At 30.6% G+C, this 19,911-nt stretch overlaps 3 protein-coding genes across 4 annotated transcripts in view; 2 read left to right on the forward strand and 1 right to left on the reverse strand.

Moving 5' to 3' along the window:
* Positions 1-19,911, forward strand: part of LOC129908207 (bifunctional phosphoribosylaminoimidazole carboxylase/phosphoribosylaminoimidazole succinocarboxamide synthetase) — a 91,177-nt gene that overhangs the window by 26,652 nt on the left and 44,614 nt on the right. The window lies entirely within an intron of this gene.
* LOC129908216 (probable nuclear transport factor 2) lies at positions 1,482-10,901 on the forward strand. 2 transcript variants are annotated; one of them, XR_008771234.1, is made up of 5 exons: positions 1,482-1,854; positions 6,971-7,042; positions 7,121-7,219; positions 7,459-7,709; positions 10,354-10,489. XR_008771234.1 is itself a non-coding variant. In XM_055984578.1 (4 exons), exons 1-4 carry the CDS (start codon positions 1,747-1,749, stop codon positions 10,465-10,467), a joined length of 393 nt encoding a protein of 130 aa, XP_055840553.1. In that variant the 5' UTR covers positions 1,491-1,746; the 3' UTR covers positions 10,468-10,901. The 2 variants fall into 2 exon arrangements, 1 of the variants encoding a protein (XP_055840553.1); XM_055984578.1 differs by lacking the exon at positions 7,459-7,709 and having other exon boundaries at positions 1,491-1,854; positions 10,354-10,901.
* On the reverse strand, positions 14,638-19,505 carry LOC129908208 (tetratricopeptide repeat protein 17-like). Its single transcript, XM_055984568.1, has 6 exons — positions 19,172-19,505; positions 18,968-19,107; positions 18,693-18,903; positions 15,221-15,507; positions 14,939-15,161; positions 14,638-14,879 (listed from the first exon to the last, which is right to left on the reverse strand). The coding sequence occupies exons 1-6, from the start codon at positions 19,310-19,312 to the stop codon at positions 14,715-14,717; spliced, it is 1,167 nt and encodes a 388-aa protein (XP_055840543.1). The 5' UTR covers positions 19,313-19,505; the 3' UTR covers positions 14,638-14,714.

Genomic DNA, 19,911 nt, shown 5'->3' on the forward strand with positions numbered 1-19,911 from the left:
TCTTCCAGACCTCGTGCGTACTCAAAATCAAGGTTATCTTTAAACAAATTTAAAGAAATGTTGCGGCTAAGCAATAAAATTCCAAATTTTTAGCTTGACTTTTCTTTATTAAAAGAATTTACAAAAGTGGTAGGCTTTAAATTTCTGAAAAAATATCTTAATTAGGTATAATCAATGAAATTAAATTTTTTTATATTTAAGTTACGTTTAAGTCCTTTTGCTTAGAGCGCAAATTTTGAAAAGAAATATTTTATGGTTAGGTTTAATCAATGAGCAATGAATTTACTTTATACATAGCGATATCATGAGAAGTATAATATATGTTTGACTCTTTCTTTTAAAGTTCGAATTTAACGTGGGGCATTGCCAGATGCGGCAACATGAATGTTCCGAAAACAGCAGACACAACAAAAATTTTGAGTTGTCATATTTTTCGCTTTCGTCTTTTTCTTGTATTTTTCATGTATGTTTTACAAACAGATATAAAAATGTATGCTAGCAAAACTAGTTAAAACTGTTCAAAAAGTTAAGCCCAGAGAAATCTCCGGGCTAAACAACTAAGCCCAAGGGGCTATGGTGTTGTTGTATTTAACAGACTGCGTTTTTTTTGTCCAGTTAAGACCGGTTGTAATAAAAAACAAACCTATTAATATTTGAGGGCAAACATCACTCAAGGAACTGAATTTAGTAACAGTTTACACAATGAATCCTAACGGCCATATTAATCACTCTGGATTTAGTTTGGATTGAGGTTAATTTTAAATCCAATCACTTAAATCTGAATTTTATAAATCCAAGGATTTAATTTTTTGTTCATATTATTCACTCAAAAAAAAATTATGTGATTATTCAATAATTTTTGTATAATTTGCATTTATCTCTATTATTTCTTCACAAAATACTTGACAAAACAACTGAACTTAAATTTTACATCTGGATTTATAAAGTTAAACAGACCTTCAGAGAGCAGTTTAAATTTGTTTGGATTTAAAGAGATTGGATTTAAAAAATTGGATTTAAGATTGGATTTAAGTAGTGAATATTATGGACTTGGATTTATTTTTGACATTTGACATTCTTTACATCCAGATGTATTTTTTAAACTAGTGAATAATATGGCCGTAAGTGCGTTTAAAAGTGTTTAACTAAAGCATTTTTAGATATAAATATGAATTCCCCCTATAAAATCAAATTGCCCCCCTGTCATGTTTCCCTCTACGTTGGGAAGCTAAAACGAAGAAATTTACCTTGTACATTTTTCCACATAAAATTACCTCAGGAAACCATGGTTTTCACCTGTGGTGGTGATTTTGGGACACCCTGTATATACTTTAATCTATTTACTGTTATTTTATTAATTCTTATAAAAAACATCTCATAATTTTCTCTGAACGCAGTCTTTTTCATAACAAACCAACACATCCCTTCTCATTGCAGCCAACCTCAACAAACCAAATAAAAAAAAATGCAACTGACGTACAAGAAAAAAAAAAGAAGCGAAATGTGATTCAGCATCGGAAATTTGGATTTGGAACCCAATTTGTCGTCTGTTCCTGTGTCGCAAATCGCGATTCTTTTTTTGTAATTCTTTTTTTTCCAACATCGACAAGGGATCTTCTTATAAGCAATTTTTCTATTGAGAGATCTTCGCGCAATCTTTCATATCTTCCAAAGTTTATTTATTTTTCGTTAAACTTATCAATTTTTCACACTAAAGTGATTTGAACTTCACACACTATAGCAACAATGGCCCTGAATCCACAATACGAGGATATTGGAAAAGGATTTGTACAACAATACTATGCACTATTCGATGATCCATTACAAAGGGCAAATGTTGTTAACTTTTATAGTGTAAGTATTTATGCTAAAAAATCAAATTTGCAATAAATTAAATATGATTTTATGTAGTTTTTAAATAACCCGGTAACTTTGGGTGGAAACACCCAAGTATTTTTGGAGAAACTTTTTTTTGCGTATGAGAGTCCTAACCTCAAATTAGGAAGGCTGAGAAGCAGAAGGTTGTATTCTGTGGAAGCAATTGGAAAAAAATTTAGCTTATTGGATTTTTTTTTCAAACAATGGAATTTGAGAAAATGATAATTTTTTGCTTTGAAAGATACAAGTCTTGCATTTCAATTATCTTGCTAAAATATTGCATTGAATTCTAGAATGTTCTGGTTCTCATTATTTTTTTTTATCATTGTGAAATCTGAAATGTATTGATTCATAGATGGAATCAATGCATTTTGAGTTCATTTGATACAGTTTAAAATTCTGTTAAAACTGGCTCGCCGAAGTTCATTAACAATCCTCAAGGTCAAGTTCAGATGATGGCACTAACACTACTTAGACCTATCCTCTGATTGTAATCACCTCAAGTACATCCAAAATAAAGAGTACTTTATTAATGTTGGCGCCATTGTCGACTCATTCCCTCCTACTTTGCATTTCGAGACATTGGGGGTCGTATGCAATAAAAATGAGCTTTAGCTCTTATCTCACTTTTCAGTACATTTTCTTGAGATCTATCTCATTTTCTCGAGAAAGATCTCAAGAAAATTTACTGAAAAGTGAGATAAAGCTTAAGGGTCAAAATCATGGAGGTGGAAAATTTAAAGTCCAGGCATTTTTTTTTAATCAAAATAACATTTATTTAAAGCTTTTTTCTCATTTACCAATTAAAATAGTTGGCACGCATCTAAGAATATATTTGTTTCGGTTAGATAATAGCGTTTTCGTTTGGTCGTCCGGAACTGTCCGGAATTCTTCCGAACGATTCTGAAACTGATCGTTTGGCACTCAATGACAGTTCTAATTCTGAAAAGAAGAGAAAATCTATTCTGAATTTTGAGGCAGAATCAAAACCAGAATCACGCACACATGTTTACACTTAAGACGTCAAAGTAATGAAATGTCATTCTTTGTTGTTCATTTCTCAATTTTAAGATTTTTAACTATGCACAAACTTTAAACTATATTTAAATAAAGTGAAGAAAACAAAAAAAAAAGATAACTTAATAGGTCTGTTTAATGAATCTGATCCGCACAGAAAAGATTCGAAAAGTACAGGTTTGTGTGTTTCATGAAGAAAAACCTTGCCCTAAACTGTTCTACAAACTGTCATTTTGTGTTCCATGAAGTTTTCCAGAACAGATTAGTTCAAGTTTTTCTGCTCCTACTTTTGAGGTAGAGCAAACGAGTGAGAAGTGTCAAACAGCAACTGATTTGTTTTATTCTTACAAAAATATATTTAAATAAATTCAAAATAATGAAAATTTGTTAAGAATCTTCTTAATATGAAGAAAAATTCAAAATGTGAACAAATATTCTGATTAATTATAATTTATTTGAATGAAAAGTCATAACAAAAAAAATTTGTTTTAATTTTAAGTTTCAAAACTGATAGGCACAAGTCAACCCTATAAAATAGGAAGGTGTACTTTTCTGATCTTTTTTTTTCTGACAGTTTTCAAGAATTTGTGCTGTTCTGATATTTTCTGTTCCAGTTTTTCTGCATTAAACAGACCTAATAATAATAAAAAAAATAAACAAAACAAAACTTTCATCAGACGTTCGCATTTGACGCTTCACAAATACAAAGAAACCCAAACTTCAGAATCAAACAAAAGTATCCAACTCTGATCGCTTGGCATTCCGGATCGGACAGTCCCGGACAGTTCTAAGAATTTCCAAACGAAAACGCTATAAGTTTCCATTTTTTATTGCATCTAATATACCCAAAAAAAGCGTTCCCGGACATGTCCATAACTCACAAACTGAAAATCAAATGGCTTAAAATCACATAAAAGTTAATTATTTTTGAGTATTTCTATTCTTAACACTACATATTATACGCAATACTATTTATTAATTGGTACATCTCTTACAAAAAAATTAAGTTTTGTTATTTTTTATACATTGATAATAGTTGTCCAAGAAAAATGACGCATAATACCAAAATTTTTTAATGTATCAATATTTTAATCATCTAACGTACAAAAGGGTGCTGCAAGCAGTTTTTAAAGTTAATTTTATATAGATTTATCAATCCACACCATTTTTGTGGATAAATATATAAAATGTATGTTAGAAACTATTTTTACTGGCTGAATACAATGGTGTAGCTGTGGCTGTAGCTTGTAGAACTGTCAAAATTTTACTGAGGGAAACAACAACAAAAGTTGGCGGCAGCTGGGCAAAAAGTTGAGAATTCTTTAAAGCTACAGCCACACCATTGTATTCAGGGGGTTAGTTTCATTTTTAAGTACCGTACATCAATTAACCGTCATTCTGAGAACGCTTGTTTTGGGGTATAGCTAGATTGAAATTTAAATTTTTTGGTGATATTATGATCAAAAATCAAGGCCACTACAATATAATCTCAAAATATTTCGTTTTACTTTGTTACATAAAAAATAAAAAATAAATTAAGGTCAAAACGTCATTTCCGGGAACGCTCTTAGAATCTGAATACATAATGTAGTCTTACACTCATAATTTTTTGGGTATTTTTACTCAGTATCCTATCCAAGTATGGCTGTAATAAACAATTTTATCAAAAAAGTTGCAACAAAAACAAAAGAAAAAATTGCTTATGGCCTTAGTGTTTCGGAGGTGCATAAAAGCATTTTTTTGTAAAAATCGGTCTCTGCCCCAAGAAATAAAGTTATATTTGATTTATTTAAAACCTATTATCTTAGTATGTATAATAATATATCATTCACATTGATACTATTTCTAGACTCCTAAAGTCGTTTTGAAGAGATCACCACCATTTCGAGGAAAGTTTTTCTAGTACTAATTTTTGGGGTTTTGAGGTAAATTGAAAAATATACATTTTTGTGCTCTGCCCGTTCATGAGCCGACAAATTATGACTAAAGCGAACATTGGAGCATGAAATTTGTATCATAAAAAAAAAAGTAGATTTTTTAATAATTAAGCTCATTCTTTTTGCATATGAGCCATATAGGCGCGTCCCACCAAGAAAAAATCTCTGAGGGCTCAATGTCATTTTGAAAGAGAGCAAAATAATTTTGTGGGACAAGTTTCTCACATGAATCCAATTTTTTTTTTTCAAATCCAACACTTCAACTGTAACTTCACACAATTGCAACCTTTTTTTTAAATATTAAATTGTAAGTTATTTCTTGAAGCAAGCTCAAAATATTAACGTTTTCTTTAAATTTTCATTAAATTTTTCACACTTATAACTGCACACCGCCAAAAACAAACATCAAAACAATAACAAAAAAAAATTAAAGAAAGAGAACTGAGAAATTGAATCCAAAAAATGTTCGTCTCAGAAATCTCTGAAAAAAAAGTGAGCGCTCAGCTGAGATTTTTTGTCTTACTTAAAAAATCTCAGAGATATCACTTGGTGGGGACGCACCTATTGAATCAGAAACAAGCTCTCCCTTTGTTTCATGTACACAGCATTAAAGTAAATATGACTCTGCATACCTCAAGAATCAGGCCTGAGTGCGTTCTATCTGGCCAGTACTAGATCTGAAGCGCTCTTAATACTTAATCGGCTTTATCACGAATTCCATACGTATCGGAAATTTGCAACGGTTCGTGGAGAAAAATTTCATATAAATCGTCACAACGATCGGCTCGCGTACACCAAATCCGTCGTCGGATTATGCTCGGGCGTTGTCGGACGAACTCGGCCGATCGAACCAAAAATATACAGGCCTATTCACGTGAATCAAAGATTTAATTCATTAACCACGTTAATCTAACTTAACCTAGAGCGTTCCATGCTTGCTTCCGTCCAGAATTTTTGACCATGGTGCAAATTTCAAGTTATGAAGTGTGTAACCAAAAGGTTAATTGAAAAGAAAAAAAAAAAAAACTTGATCCTTGCTTGGTTGATTTTAAGACCACTATTGACAAGGTTAAAAGACATAACTTAATTTACAAACCGTCCTGTTTAGGTTTTACGTGAAAACTTCTTTAAACTGCTTTAAATTATAATAACTTACTTAATTATGTATCGTCAACTAATGCAAGGGCCTGTGATGGAAACAAGTTTTCTGATAAGTTTGAAACCGAGTTCCTCAGGGATGTGTCCTTGGTACATCACTCCTTGCGCTTTTCATTAACGAAATGTGTGAGTAACTTCCGGGCTGTGTTGCAGGTACAACGGTAAAAGTTTTGTTATATGCACACAATTAATGTCGAATTCCTTAAAATAAAAAGGCATGCGTTCCAGTTACAAATAAACAGACTTCAATCATTTTGTGAATATTGGGGACTTCTCATGAACATCCAAACAATTAAAGTTTTGCAAAAAATTGGGTCCTAAATAATATGCGTATCGAAATTGTTCAAGAGTTTAAAAAATATCTTAAATTTTTGTTGTCAGACAATATCAACTTTACTAAGTATGCTGTAATTAAAAGCAATGGAGTATATTTAGTACTGAATATGATTTTACAAAAGTTTATTTCCAACCTATATTTCTAACGCTACAGTAAATTCTTGTATGTCATATGGGGTTTAAGTTTTTGGATATATTTGCCTTTAAAACAATTCTTTCCACGGAAACAATATTCACCTGGAGTTCACGATAGGGCCCATTCTCTTCGGAAATCATTAGTTGATTAGACCGAAATGTTTCAGTAACTTCTTCATGATACCGATATCTTTCATTAAAGCTTTTTTTCTTTCTGAGTCTTAAATCTGAAGGAATAGAAATCTTATTACACTTACGGCCATATTATTCACTAGTTTAAAAATACATCTGGATGTAAAGAAATTAAAATGTCAAAAATAAATCCAAATCCATAATATTCACTATCACACAGAGAAAAAAATAGTCATTTTTAACTATTTTTTAATTATTTTCATAGTTAAAATCGGGATAACAATTTGGATTTATTTTTGACATTTGACATTTTATATCCAGATATTTTAAACTAGTTATCATTGTTTTTTTTTTATTTATTTAAACACTTTTTTCAGGCTACAGACTCATTCATGACCTTTGAAGGCCTACAAATACAAGGGGCGCCAAAAATTATGGAAAAACTGTCTGTAAGTATTAATACCAGAATAAATTAAATATCAATTTAATATTAATATTAAATAAATTAAATTTAATCCCTTTTGCAGAGTTTAACATTTCAAAAAATTAAAAGGGTAATTACTGCCGTGGATTCACAGCCCATGTTCGATGGTGGTGTCCTAATTAATGTTCTAGGACGATTGAAGGTAAGTCATGTTATTTCGGTACAATATATCTGCTTCTAGCTTAATTAAACGAAACTCTAAATATTTTTCTTAATTTTTTTTTATAAAAGCATTGCTGTAGTTAATTTGTGATTTTATATATAAAATATATATGTTTCTGTTTATTTGTTTATTCATTTTTTGAAACTTTTCGCTGCGGTCGGTGCGGTGCGATGATGTGTAAACGATGATGGTAATCTATGTCTTTCGCATGGCAACAGACAGATGATGATCAACCACACGCATACATACAGACATTCGTGCTTAAGCCGATTGCAAACAGTTTCTTCGTTCAACACGATGTCTTCCGGTTGGCTCTGCACGATCTGTAGCCTGATCAAAGCAATTTCCCAAGATTAAGACTTAGTTAAACGAGACCTATTTATAAACAAAATCAATTTTTAATCATAAATGTCAAATAATTTTAAAAAATGATGACACAAGAAAGAGAGAAAGAGAGCGATTGTTATTCGTACGTAAAAAGGTTTATAATTTAATTATGTGAACCTTTTTTTTTTAACTTAAATTTATTTTTGTTTGGTGTGCCCTTTTTTAAAACACTAATTTTTTTTAAGTTTCTTGAAAATAATTATCCTTCTAACTTCTTATGTAAAAACATATCCCAACATGACACGATATTGATGGGCGCTAGTTAATTTAACAAAACAAAATACTTATTTGCACCTATTTTTTATTTTGTTGGCTTTCAAAGCACTGTAAATAGTTTCATATCATAACTCATACCATAATCCAAATTACACAATAATATGGCAGCGTTGAAAATTAAAAAAAAAAAACTTTACTTTTGAAATATTTCAATGTCTAATACCTAAGTATGAGGTTCATTTATTGAAGAAATTTAAGAATCATTTCTTATTTCTTTGTACGTCGCTATTATGATCTCGATTTCGAGATCTGTCTCTGCTTTATACTAGTGATCCGCTTGTGGGGTTTACCGGGTTGACCTCAAAAAGCGACGACAAGCTTCCCGGTTTGTTAATAAAATGCTGATGTTATTGCATTTTCTAATACATTTAAGATTCACTCATTTGTATGTTTTAAGTAGCCTGGAAATGAATATATTTATATGCTTTTGACAAATTATAAAGGTAGAAATTGTACTGCCATGTTTAAGGTTTATTGTATCCTCAATTTTAGCTTCAAAGGAATTCAGCGGTAAGCACTAGTGTAATGTTTACGTCATTAAAGCTTTTTTTTTCGAAACTATGTGTGAGGAGATCTTGAACTTGTAGACCGACTTTTGTGGCTTATGAGCTTTTAAGTGTATAAAATGCGAATTGCGCTTCCATTGTTTTGTAAAATAAACTATGGGCACTGATGATATAATCATACAGATATCTTGTCTGCTCAGAAAAATATGAATCATTTTTTTTCCTTACCGGACAAGGAGCTTTCAAAAATAAAGCTGAAAAGACTCTTTTTCAATTGAACAATTTTTTTCTCACTCACTCTCATAGGAAAGAAGAGGTATTTTTTCAAGAAAGAAGATGAGCGAGATGATTTTGTGTGTATTTACTGAATACTTTAAAGCTTTTGGAAAAGCTCTTTTTTGGTCAATTTCAGTTTCATATATCATTTCTCTCCATTATGAATAAGACATCTGTTCAATTTATTATTTGTGCTATGGGTCTTATTAATTTTTCGTGAAGTTTTGTGCTTCACCACCGGTGAACAAAAGCCTAGCCAGAACAACGAGGCATATCTTCTTACATATAAAAGAGAGTTTGTGTGTGTGGCCGATAAAGTCGCGATTGGCTGGTCCGATGAGCAATAATTTCTTGATCAAGTGAAAGGGAATACGATTGCATTGAATTAAAAATGTTTGTGTAAACTAATGTGCCGAAGCTAAATGGTCAACAAAAGTAAGTGTACGATACAATAAACAAGATGTGATCAATCACAGTTTGGGTTTGTGCTTTTTTATGCACCTGGTGGTAACCGGGGAAATCATATATTGCTTCGGAATGTCAATCAACCTAAACTTTGTAATGGTACCAGATTTCCCGTTAAGAAGTTAATGGCAACTCTGATTGAAGCTACCATTTTGTGTGGAAAATTCAAAGGCGACTTGCTATTTGGTTTCCTTGCTATTTGGTTTCTTGCACTTGCTTTAACCATAAATAAAGCGCAAAGTCCATTGTTGAAAATATGCGGTATTGATTTAGAATATCCTATTTTTTCACTGTTCTGCTGTTCGTGAGTAGGAAAACCATCTGCTCTTTTTAAAATTAAGTGTACCAAAAAACATTAGAATAAATTGAAAAATGTAACATAAGTTAATATTCTGAACGCCTAAAATATAAAATGTTATTTTTGATAAAAAAAAAAAATGCTAGCAAAAGGCATTATGCATAAAAAGTTTTTTTGCCACGGTAAAAATCTCTACAGGCTGAAAATGCTTAACTAATCGATAAAATATTGCAGCACATCTATTAAAAATTGTAATGATATAATAATAATAATTGATGCATTTAGAACATGAAATAAATTTTCATATTATGGTTTGACTTTCAAACTCAATTTTACGAAATTCGATTTTTTGCTGATATCCGAGTCGTTTTATCATAAATTTGCAACATTTTTTAACCCTCTGTCGGCACACGGGTGCGAATTTGGCAGGACAAAAATAAAAAGTGGCCACAAAAAAGTGTCTTTATAAAAGTGAAAAAACATTTTTTTGGAATTGTGAATACAATATTCGAATTCCTCGGAAAATTCTACATCAATTTCATATATGATTCTTTATAAAAGAGTGAGACCAAAAAAAGTTCTAGCGACATGAAAATGTATAAACCAAATCTGCAAAAAAGAGGTGTGCCTACAGAGGGTTAAAAATCATAACGCTACTTATTCGCCACCCTGTATTTGAATACAACTCGCTTTTTCAGCATTGAATATAGACAGTAAAATTAATTGGGAAACATATTAATACTTTTTTATATTTATTTTATGATTTCCCTTCTAATATCTTCTCCCAGGGATGTTTAATACTGAAGCATGAATATGTATTAATATAACTAAATGTTTTTTCTTTATTTAATTTCTTATTCAATATTTGACTAATACAGTTCATTTTTTTTTTATTTAATTTTCAGTGTGATGAAGATCCACCACATGCGTTCTCACAAGTTTTTGTTCTTAAACCATTGGCTGGAACATTTTTCTGTGCGCACGATATCTTCCGTTTGAACATCCATGACACGGCTTAATTTTGAAACTAGAACTGAATGGTCGGTCCCAAATGAAGCGAACTACACAAGTAACAAAACAACACACACCCAAACACATAACTCATAACGTGTTCTCAAAACTTTATTATTATAAACAAATCAACAAAAAAAAAAAAAACACTCACTTTTGCCTTTTATTTCTCAATTTAAGTGTTAAATGACAAGAATTTATTAATTAATAAACAAACAAACAAATAAGCAGCTTTCACATATTTTGTTCTTAATAAAAAAAATTAATATTTCTATCATTTTGTCAAGTCAAGTCCTTTATAATTATTATAAGCTCGCTAAGTATCCATTGATTAAAATAAAAAAAATGTTGCTATTTTGTAAGAAAATATGTATTAATAAATTTAAAAAAAAAATACCAACAACAATAACAATTTTCGGATATAATAAAATTTTCAATTAATCAAATAAAAAAAAAAAATAATAATTTATTAATTTTTCTTTTTAAAGCTGCTCAATTTCAATGTGAAATGCTTGATTATTTAATTTATATAAAAATAAAAACAAAAGGAAAATCAACTAATACTAATATGTAATTATTTAGAGAAGTAAAAGAAAACTAAATAAAAAAGTTATAATATTTTTTAGAGAAAGTATAAATATAACAAAAATTTGTTTTTCTTTTGTTCGTTTTTGCAGTTGATGGTCATTTTCTGATTCGAAATCATGGTTTCTTAAGAAATATATATTTTTTATCCAAAAGAACATTCATAATCTTGATTGTAAGAACGTTGAAAATGGGCACGTTCTGAAATCATTACGGACTAAATATTTAGTCAATCACCCTTATCACGAATTCCATTCGTATTGGAAATTTTCTACGACTCCCGAAAAAACAATTAAAAAATCTGATCATAGTGACGATTTGTATGAAATTTTCCGGCAATCGTAGTAAATTTTTGATATGAATGAATTTCGTGAAAAGACCCAATGTCATTTTTGAACGGAAATTAAGGTAGACGAGTAAATCGAGGGAGGTTTTTCTGTCTAACTTTCCAGTCAACTTTTCGAGTAAAATTGCCCATATTGGAAGGAAAACAAATATCTAATAGCACAGAACTTAGTTTCTTGTTTAACACCATCGTTTTATGTTATTACTCACTCACTCACATAATTGTGCTCTTAATTATAAAAGGGGACTAAGTCACTCCTAAAAATGGCATCAAATCTAGCCTAAAAATAGTTATTATTTAAGGGGTAAAGTTTATTTGAAGGCGAAATTGCAGTAAATAAACTTCTTTATTGCTCCTCTAGTGATTTCCTTAAAGAAATATAATTAAATCTCTATAAGAAAATTATTATGTAAGTTTTTCTTCAAACAATGCAAAAAGTGACTTAGTTACCTTTCATAATCATGGGCACAATTAATTAATGTTTACAGCTTTTATACATGAGTCGCTGACTTCGAAAATAAAACTGGTCAACAACTAACTCACATAATTAATTAATTTTTACAGCTTTTATACATGAGTCGCTGACTTCGAAAATAACACTGGTCAACAAGGTTTTTGCCACAAGAACCAAAATATACTTTTCTATATGTTTTTGATGTGCTGAACTAGAATCTGAAGTCAGAACATTTTTATTGGCATTCGTTTTTGAAATATTGGGCACGTTCAAACACCTATCGGATAGGCTATCTGGGATACCCGTATCTGGAATATCTTTTTGAACGAAGAGCTATCCAGATAGCTTGCCCAAGCAGCTACCAAAAAATATTGAGAAGAGGAAACTGTTTATTTTGAGCAAATTAAATTTTTTTTATTGTTGAATAGTACTTGCACAATCGCTTTGACTTTATTTCTTGCAAATTTGTATTTATTTTTAAGCCCGAAAAGTAATCAAAATAAAAAAAAACTAAATGTTTATCAGCTGATCACTTGAATACCTGAGGTATACCAGAAATTCTCGGATACGTTCAGATTATTTTTTGACAGAAAATGGTTCGTTTCCTTGCTAATTTTTAACATTGTTTACAACAACAAAATGCTATCCGATAGCTTTATGTTAGCTCTTTGAACGTGCCCATTACCGTTAGAAAATGCCGAAAAACGTCATTTTTTTGCCAATGTGGTTTGTCTATCGAAAGACGACTTTTGTCGATAAGCGATCGTCGAAAATGAATTTTTGTGTTATGAAATTCTGTTGAGGACGAAATTTGTTGTTTTATCGTTCGATCTTTTTCGTCTACAATCAAATCAAGTTCATAGTTCACAATAGCAAATATTTTTGTGGAAAGGATACACAATATCAAAACAGATATTTATCGCATCGAAAGTTGAACGACACTCGCAATAAGGGCCTAAGCAAAAAGCTTATGAGTTACGAGTTATCGCTTTAAAGACGATCCCCCGTTTTTTTGTTTTATTGACCTACCGAACACGGCAGTATAGTTTTTCTTCACTTAGAATATGCAGATTCTCTTAAAGGTTACAGGGAAAATTTTAATCAAGATCCATTTTTGAAAAAGTTTCCATAATGATCATGGAATCTCATCCGACATTTATGACCTTAAAAAATGGCTCAGTAGCTTAGGATGTAGCTCAAATATGCATACAGACCAAATTGCAGGACCCACCTTGTTCGTATTTTTTATCATCTTATGCCAATTTCTATTTTCCCAAAAAAAAAAAAAACAATTATTTTCGATCTTCTGTTCCTGACATATTCGATAGTGTGAGATTTGTGTTTTCCTTTCTCCAGTTTTTCACGTGACTCACTGTACGCTCATTTTTTATTGATAAATGTTAAAACTAGTTAACCATTTGATAACATTAACGAAATTAAATTGAAGATTTAAAGTTACAAATCTTTCGATGGTAATAAATGTACCAGTTTGTGGAAATATCATAAACTTCATTTACTCAACTAGTTTTATCAATTTATGGCCGTTAATTTGATTTTTTAAAAGAAAATCATCTTATCATCTTAAAATACATAAATTCGTATAAAATTTCAAACACAGTTTTTTTAATGCTCATTTCTTTGTTTTATTTTGTTTTGCTTCATTTTTTTTTTTTTAAAGATTTCCTTCAATAAGTTACATAAAGTACTATAATTATGAATTATAAAGAATTAATAATATAATAATTGTTAATATATTTCTTTCCTTTTTTGTGTTTAGCTTTTCTTCAAAACATTATTATGGCTTCCATACGAAAAAAAAACTAAAAAAAAACTTAAAAAAAATCAATTTCAATTCGAATTAATTAAACAAATAATTAAAAAATAAAAAACATTCTTTTCTTTGTTAAGTTTAAGAGAAACAAAAAAATCTTATTCAAAAATTTCGGTTTTAGTAAAAAAAAAAAAAAATACGAAACAATTAATTAAAAAAAAATATTAAATTGTATTTCCCAAGTTTTCTTTTTTTTTTGTTCTGTTTTGTTTAACTAAAGCGAGGTTTTTAATTCTTTTTAGCATACTAACTTAAGCTAATTAACATTTTTGTTTTCAACCTAAAAATAATTTAACAACTAAAAAAAAATTATACAGTAATTCTTTGGTTTTATATTTCAAACGCATCATTTTTTCACTTTTATTTTTCAGTGAGAGGCAATTTATTAGAGAAAAAAAAAATAACTAAAATTAAATTAAATAATTATGGCGAGTTTGTTCTTTTGTTTTTTTAGCATTTAAAGGGTAAATTTGTTCGAAAGTAATTAAAAATATTATTTAAAAAAAAGCAAATTTAAGTACAATTCGATCACTTAACAATTTTTAAATGAGTTAAATTAAAACTACAAAAAAATGGCAATTAACAATAATTAATTTTGCGAGAGTTTCATTTTATTTATCATTAATAAATGATACAAATCTTGGGAAATGAAATTAAATCAAATCAAATAAAAAAAAAAACCTTCATTTTGTTATCACAAATACTTTTGGACTTCAGAATCAATAACTCTTGTTTTTTTGTAAAATTAAGACTAGTTTTTTTTATATATTTTTTTTTTTTTGTTAAACGAAAAAAATGTTTGTATATATTGTATGTGTGTATATCTAAAGAGATCTCGGTTAGATACTCATCCAAAAGGCAACATAAGAATATAATTTTTTTAGTTGCCATCTGGTGATTAAGAAAAGAAGCTCGAAAATAACTAAGCATACTAATGAAGAAATACAACTTCCGCCTGTGTATTTTGTTTTGTTTTTTTTTTTTTTGTTTTGTGTAAAGAGTGCTCTTTTTTTATAATTTTTGTTTTTTTTTTTTTTAATTAGTATTTTCTGTGCTTAAAGTTTCGCGAAGAGAATCCTTTGAGGGAGCGCATTGCCATCGCTCGGTTAAAATGGCGCTGAATTTTCGGTTCAAACTCTGATTGTTGAACACATGCGTCTGAATTATCCGACGATGTTATGATGACAATAAAAACCGCAATTACCTGTGAAGAAAACCGTTTTTACTTTAAACTTTTCTTCAAAATTTATTTAAAAAACTTACCAAAGCAGCAATAATTAAAATTGTGTAAACATGCAACGGAGACGTTGGATTATTTTCAACATCTCTCAATGCTTTGAGTATTGGCTCGTGTTGCGGATACAATTCGAGAGCGTGACGTAAATGTAGCACAGATTCTTGAAAATGTCCGTAGGCCTTGAATATTTCGCCAAGAGTAAAATACTGACGCCATGCCGAACGGTCTGGTGGTTGAACTTCGAGAGATCTTTAAAGAAAGAATAAATTAATTTTATTTGAAGAAAACGGACTTTTTTAAAAATTTACCTCCTTGTTAAATGAATAGCATCATCAAGATACTGCAAATTGTACAAGACTCTCGCTAAATTGAGTAAAACTTCGGCATTTGTCGGTGATATTGATAGGGCACGTCGGAAACATTCTATTGATTGTCGCGCATCGCCACGAATTCGCCAATAATTACCAATTTGATTGTACAAATGCACCGAACGTGGTTTATCTTTTCGAGCACGTTTCAAACGTTTTTCAAGTAAACTTATGTCGAAGCTTTTGAGGGATTTTTCGTCCTTGTTTTTAAGAAACAAATAGGCAACCTATAATTGAAACAAAATATAAATTATTTTAATAAGTTTAAAAAGATTATAAACAAAATTGAAGAAATTTTCTTGGTTTGTTGGATCTATGCTCAATTTATTTGAAAACAAAACTTTTAGTTGGGATACAAGTTTTCGTTATTTAAATGCCATAATTAATTTAAGCTTTACACTGCTATTTGTTGGAATTTGAAAACGGAAACAAAAATTGAATCCGTACGGATTGAAAACGGTTGTTCTGATTTCCATTCGACTTTTTGTTGGAGAATATTGTTTTCCGGTAGCAAATTGTTACCCGGATTGAAAACGACAAAAATTTGTCAGATTGTATATCCGTTCGTTTTTCGAAACACCTATGAACTATGATATGCAAAATGTGTTCGAATACGGAATTCGGAACAGCTAAAATTCAAAAACGGAAAAACGTTCGGAAATCAGAACATCTTATTTTTATTATAAAAATATAGTCAATTCCCTCTAAGACGAATTCTACTCAAACCAGATTTTTTCCACCATTTTCAATGAAAACGTTTGAAGAAAAAGGATTATATTACCTAATAGCTCTTTTCAACTCGTGTCCAGTGAAAATTCGACTAAGAGGGAGAAGACATTATTTTGAAGCAAATTAAATAAAAATATATAATCGATTTTTTAACACATTTATGTAATGCTTTTTTAACAAACGTTATATAAAACAAAAGTTTTAAAACATGCATTCATCTGTTTTTGAAAAAAAAAGTAGGTAATTATTTTTGTTTGAAATCCTAACCAGAAACATTCGACTTAATTTCTTTTCAAATAAAAGTAATAATAATTGTGTATTTAAGAACCTTTATCTTATATGCTACAATAAAATTAAAGATCTAAATTATAATTTTATTTAATTGTGTTTTGCTTGTAAATTGAAAAAGGAAATATATTTTTGTATGAAAGTGATAGCAAAGTAGGTGTCACAAGAAGCCTAAGCGGTTTCAACCCCAGGAAAATAATGAGCTTATCATATTTTGCCGTTGAAGTTCCACATCCGAAGGAATGAATGAGAAATAGAGTCGAAGACAAAACGGACCCCAGGGACACACCAGCATTTATATTGGGTTTCAGACTTGAATTCATCCAATACATCTTGAATTGAACGATTTGAATGAAGAAGAGATTTATTAATACCGAATGCAAGCATTTTCGGAAGAGCATGAAACAAAACTCTATCAAATGCTTTTCAAATATCAAGTGCAATTATCTTACTTTCTCCAAAACGATTTAAAGATTTGTTCTACTGTTCGGTGAGATAATCCATCAAATTACCAGTGGATCTATTGCTACAAAAACAGATCATTAAATAGCTTCCGTTATTTAAGATACATACATATGTATGTATTTCTTTAGCTGAAAATTAACTAGCATTTTCATGATCTTGGTAAGAAGGGACGCAAGAGCAATTGGTCGATGGTTGGAGGGTAATATAATTCCCCTTTTTTAGGGACAGTCTGGACAATTGCTGTTTTCCATCCATTCGAGAAGAGACTCAGTAGAATAGATCAGATAAAAAAGCTGACGCAGTGGTTTTCCCAGGTGGAAGTACACCTCTTCTGAACGATGGGTGGGAAACTATACGGGCCAGCGGGTTTGTGTATGTCAACGTCTTTGAGAACTATTGCCATTGTACAAGTGCCCTCAAGTACTGTATAGTGTATAAGTCATGGCACTATATGGCAGTTGGCAGGGAAATGCCTCTCAAAAAAGGTAGGTTGACTTTCTAAACAGTGCTACAAAAGGAGTGTTATTGAAGACGAACGTTGGAAACGACTAGGAGGTCGTATTGCGAATGTTTTTTTTTACAAATGACCAAACATTTTTACTACTTTTGGGTAATTATATTTAGTAGTTTTTGCGTTACTTCCATTAGAAGTTGTATTACTATCCGATAAATAAACAACGAAGGAAAGATACGCTTATAATAGGAAAAGAATAATAGCAATTGTTTTTCATTCACTGCCAAATCGCTGGCCTATTTCGTAGTCTACTGTATAAATGTACACATCATAGAAATTAGATCTTAGCCCACAAACGTTTGCATAGTCGACCCTGAATTTACAAACTATTCAACAAATATTATCTAAAACCTATTTGGACAGTAAACGATCAATAATATATTCGAATTAATAGATTTAATAACTGTTGTGACCTTAATGGACAAAAACTGTGATCACTGATCGTTTTGATCATGAGAGACAGTTGGTCTGAACCGAACCTTCCCTGGAGAGAAACCTGCATGGCTAGCTAGTTTAATGATGAGTCTTCCAATACAACAGTCGTTCGTGTAATGGCCTGCCACGCTAACGACTGCTATACTTGGTTCCTACTTCTATTCAGGAATGCAGAGTCCAATACCGAGTATTTCTCAAAGGGGCATGTGAATGTTTCTGATTCTATGAAATAAGTTTACAGATCCATACTATAGCTTGAAAGTAAAAAAGTGGTTTAAGAATTGGTTCCGGGATAACGTGTCTTATGAAAGTGAGGTGGATAATTTACCCCTCTATTAAGTCAACCATTTCCAGTGGTTTTGTAGTGTTTATTGAATTTAAATTTTTACAACAGCTACAGTTACAATTACTCCAGCCAGTTATTCTCATATCTTATACCACGTGTGTTTTGAGACCTAAAGTTTTTACTTTTTTAAGATTTTGAATAAAATAAATAAAATAAAGTTACAATTAATCGATTCAATATCACACAGAGGTCACGCAAATCATAATATCAAAATGGCACATTAGACACCTATCGAGAACTATCTACATATCCCAGGCTTCATAAATTGCTAATGCTATTACCAATATTTATATTTAGATTTGACATTATTTTAGCTTGAAATAATGTCAAACAGTAATTAAAAGTATATTGAAAATGTCCTTCCACAATAGTAATTTCCATTTAAATTTAGAATCGCAATGTCCTCCTTTTGTCATCACAAAAATGATAACATCAAAACAAAAAAAAAAAACTTAAAAGGTTGAGAAACTCCGCAATTGATTGAATTTGAAAAAAAAAAAAATTACTCATAAACACATACAGAGTTTGCTTTAGTAATTTCTAACTTAATTAAGACCGAACACGCTATTAGGAATAAATTGCTAGTTTTTTTTTTTTTGAATAAAAATAAACATATACAAAAATAAAATACTCACATCAGGCTCCGGTATCAGCGGATGATTAAATCTTTGCGCGACACCAATCAAATAATCATAATAAGTAAAATTAACAGGTTTGCCACAATCCAGCACTTCGTCCAATTCACTGTTGGTCTTTTTTAATGCTGTTTTACTCGCACTAACAACTGTCACAACTGACGCTGTTGGGGGTATACCTTTAAGATTTACCCCACTATCATTGTCGCTACTATAATAAAATATATAAATGCATTTAAGTGGGAATAGAAATTAATGTGTTCGAAGGAACTCACCCATCGCATGGAATATCACACGATCGTTCTACAGATTGTTTGCTCCAAGTGGAGCCGTATGCAATTGTCGATGTAATAATATTGAATACATCGTCGTTCTTGTACTTATCATTTACAGCCGAATTAAGAAGGACCATGTCCTACAAAAAAAGAGTAACAAACATAATTTAATTTCTTCTAATTGAGTGACAACACTCTTCCTACCTTATCTTCTTCAATACGACCCGTAATCTTTCTATCATCCGCATTTAGTTTCCAAAGAGTCGAAGTCTTGGAATTGGTTATGGGTATTTGAAGGCATAAAGCGCACACGGCCAAATAGGCCATAAAAACATTCAGATTCATTGTTGTTCGTCGTCGTCGTCCAGTTTGGATTTGTGTTGTTTCAAGTCTGTGCGGCCGTAGCCGCCGCTTCTATTGTATTATTGCTTATTTTAAGTTTGGACAAATTGATTTTAGGCTTGAATAAGGCCTGCGCTTGTAGCAAACATTGCTTTAAAAAGTTATCAATGAGATGATGATGATGATTCTGGTGGGTGATTTGTTTCGAATGGGTTTTTGTTTATTGAGTTTCGTTTTATAGTTTTGAACACAAATTGGAATTTTCTTCGTCTTCTGTGCTTGCACTCTCAGGGTTTTCTTTTCTTTCTAGCTTTTGTCAAAAAATTCACGAAACGAAATCAAATGGAAATATTTTTGGCATACACAAATATTTTGGTTTGACAGCCAAAGAATGTTGAGAGAAGGGAAAAAAAACTGTTCGAAAGTGAGCTAATTGTTATAATTTTTGTGCATCGGTGTAAGTCACAATGGAAATTTTAATCGATTCACAATAGCAAATAAAATGTAGCAAAATAAATTAAAACAATTGAGAAAAGGATGAAGTAGCTTTTTTGTTCTTTATTTCCCAAAATTCAGTCATTTATGTATATATTTGCATGGTT

The sequence above is a fragment of the Episyrphus balteatus genome, chromosome 2, assembly GCF_945859705.1.
Source record: "Episyrphus balteatus chromosome 2, idEpiBalt1.1, whole genome shotgun sequence".
In the NCBI taxonomy this organism is placed as follows: Eukaryota; Metazoa; Arthropoda; class Insecta; order Diptera; family Syrphidae; genus Episyrphus; species Episyrphus balteatus.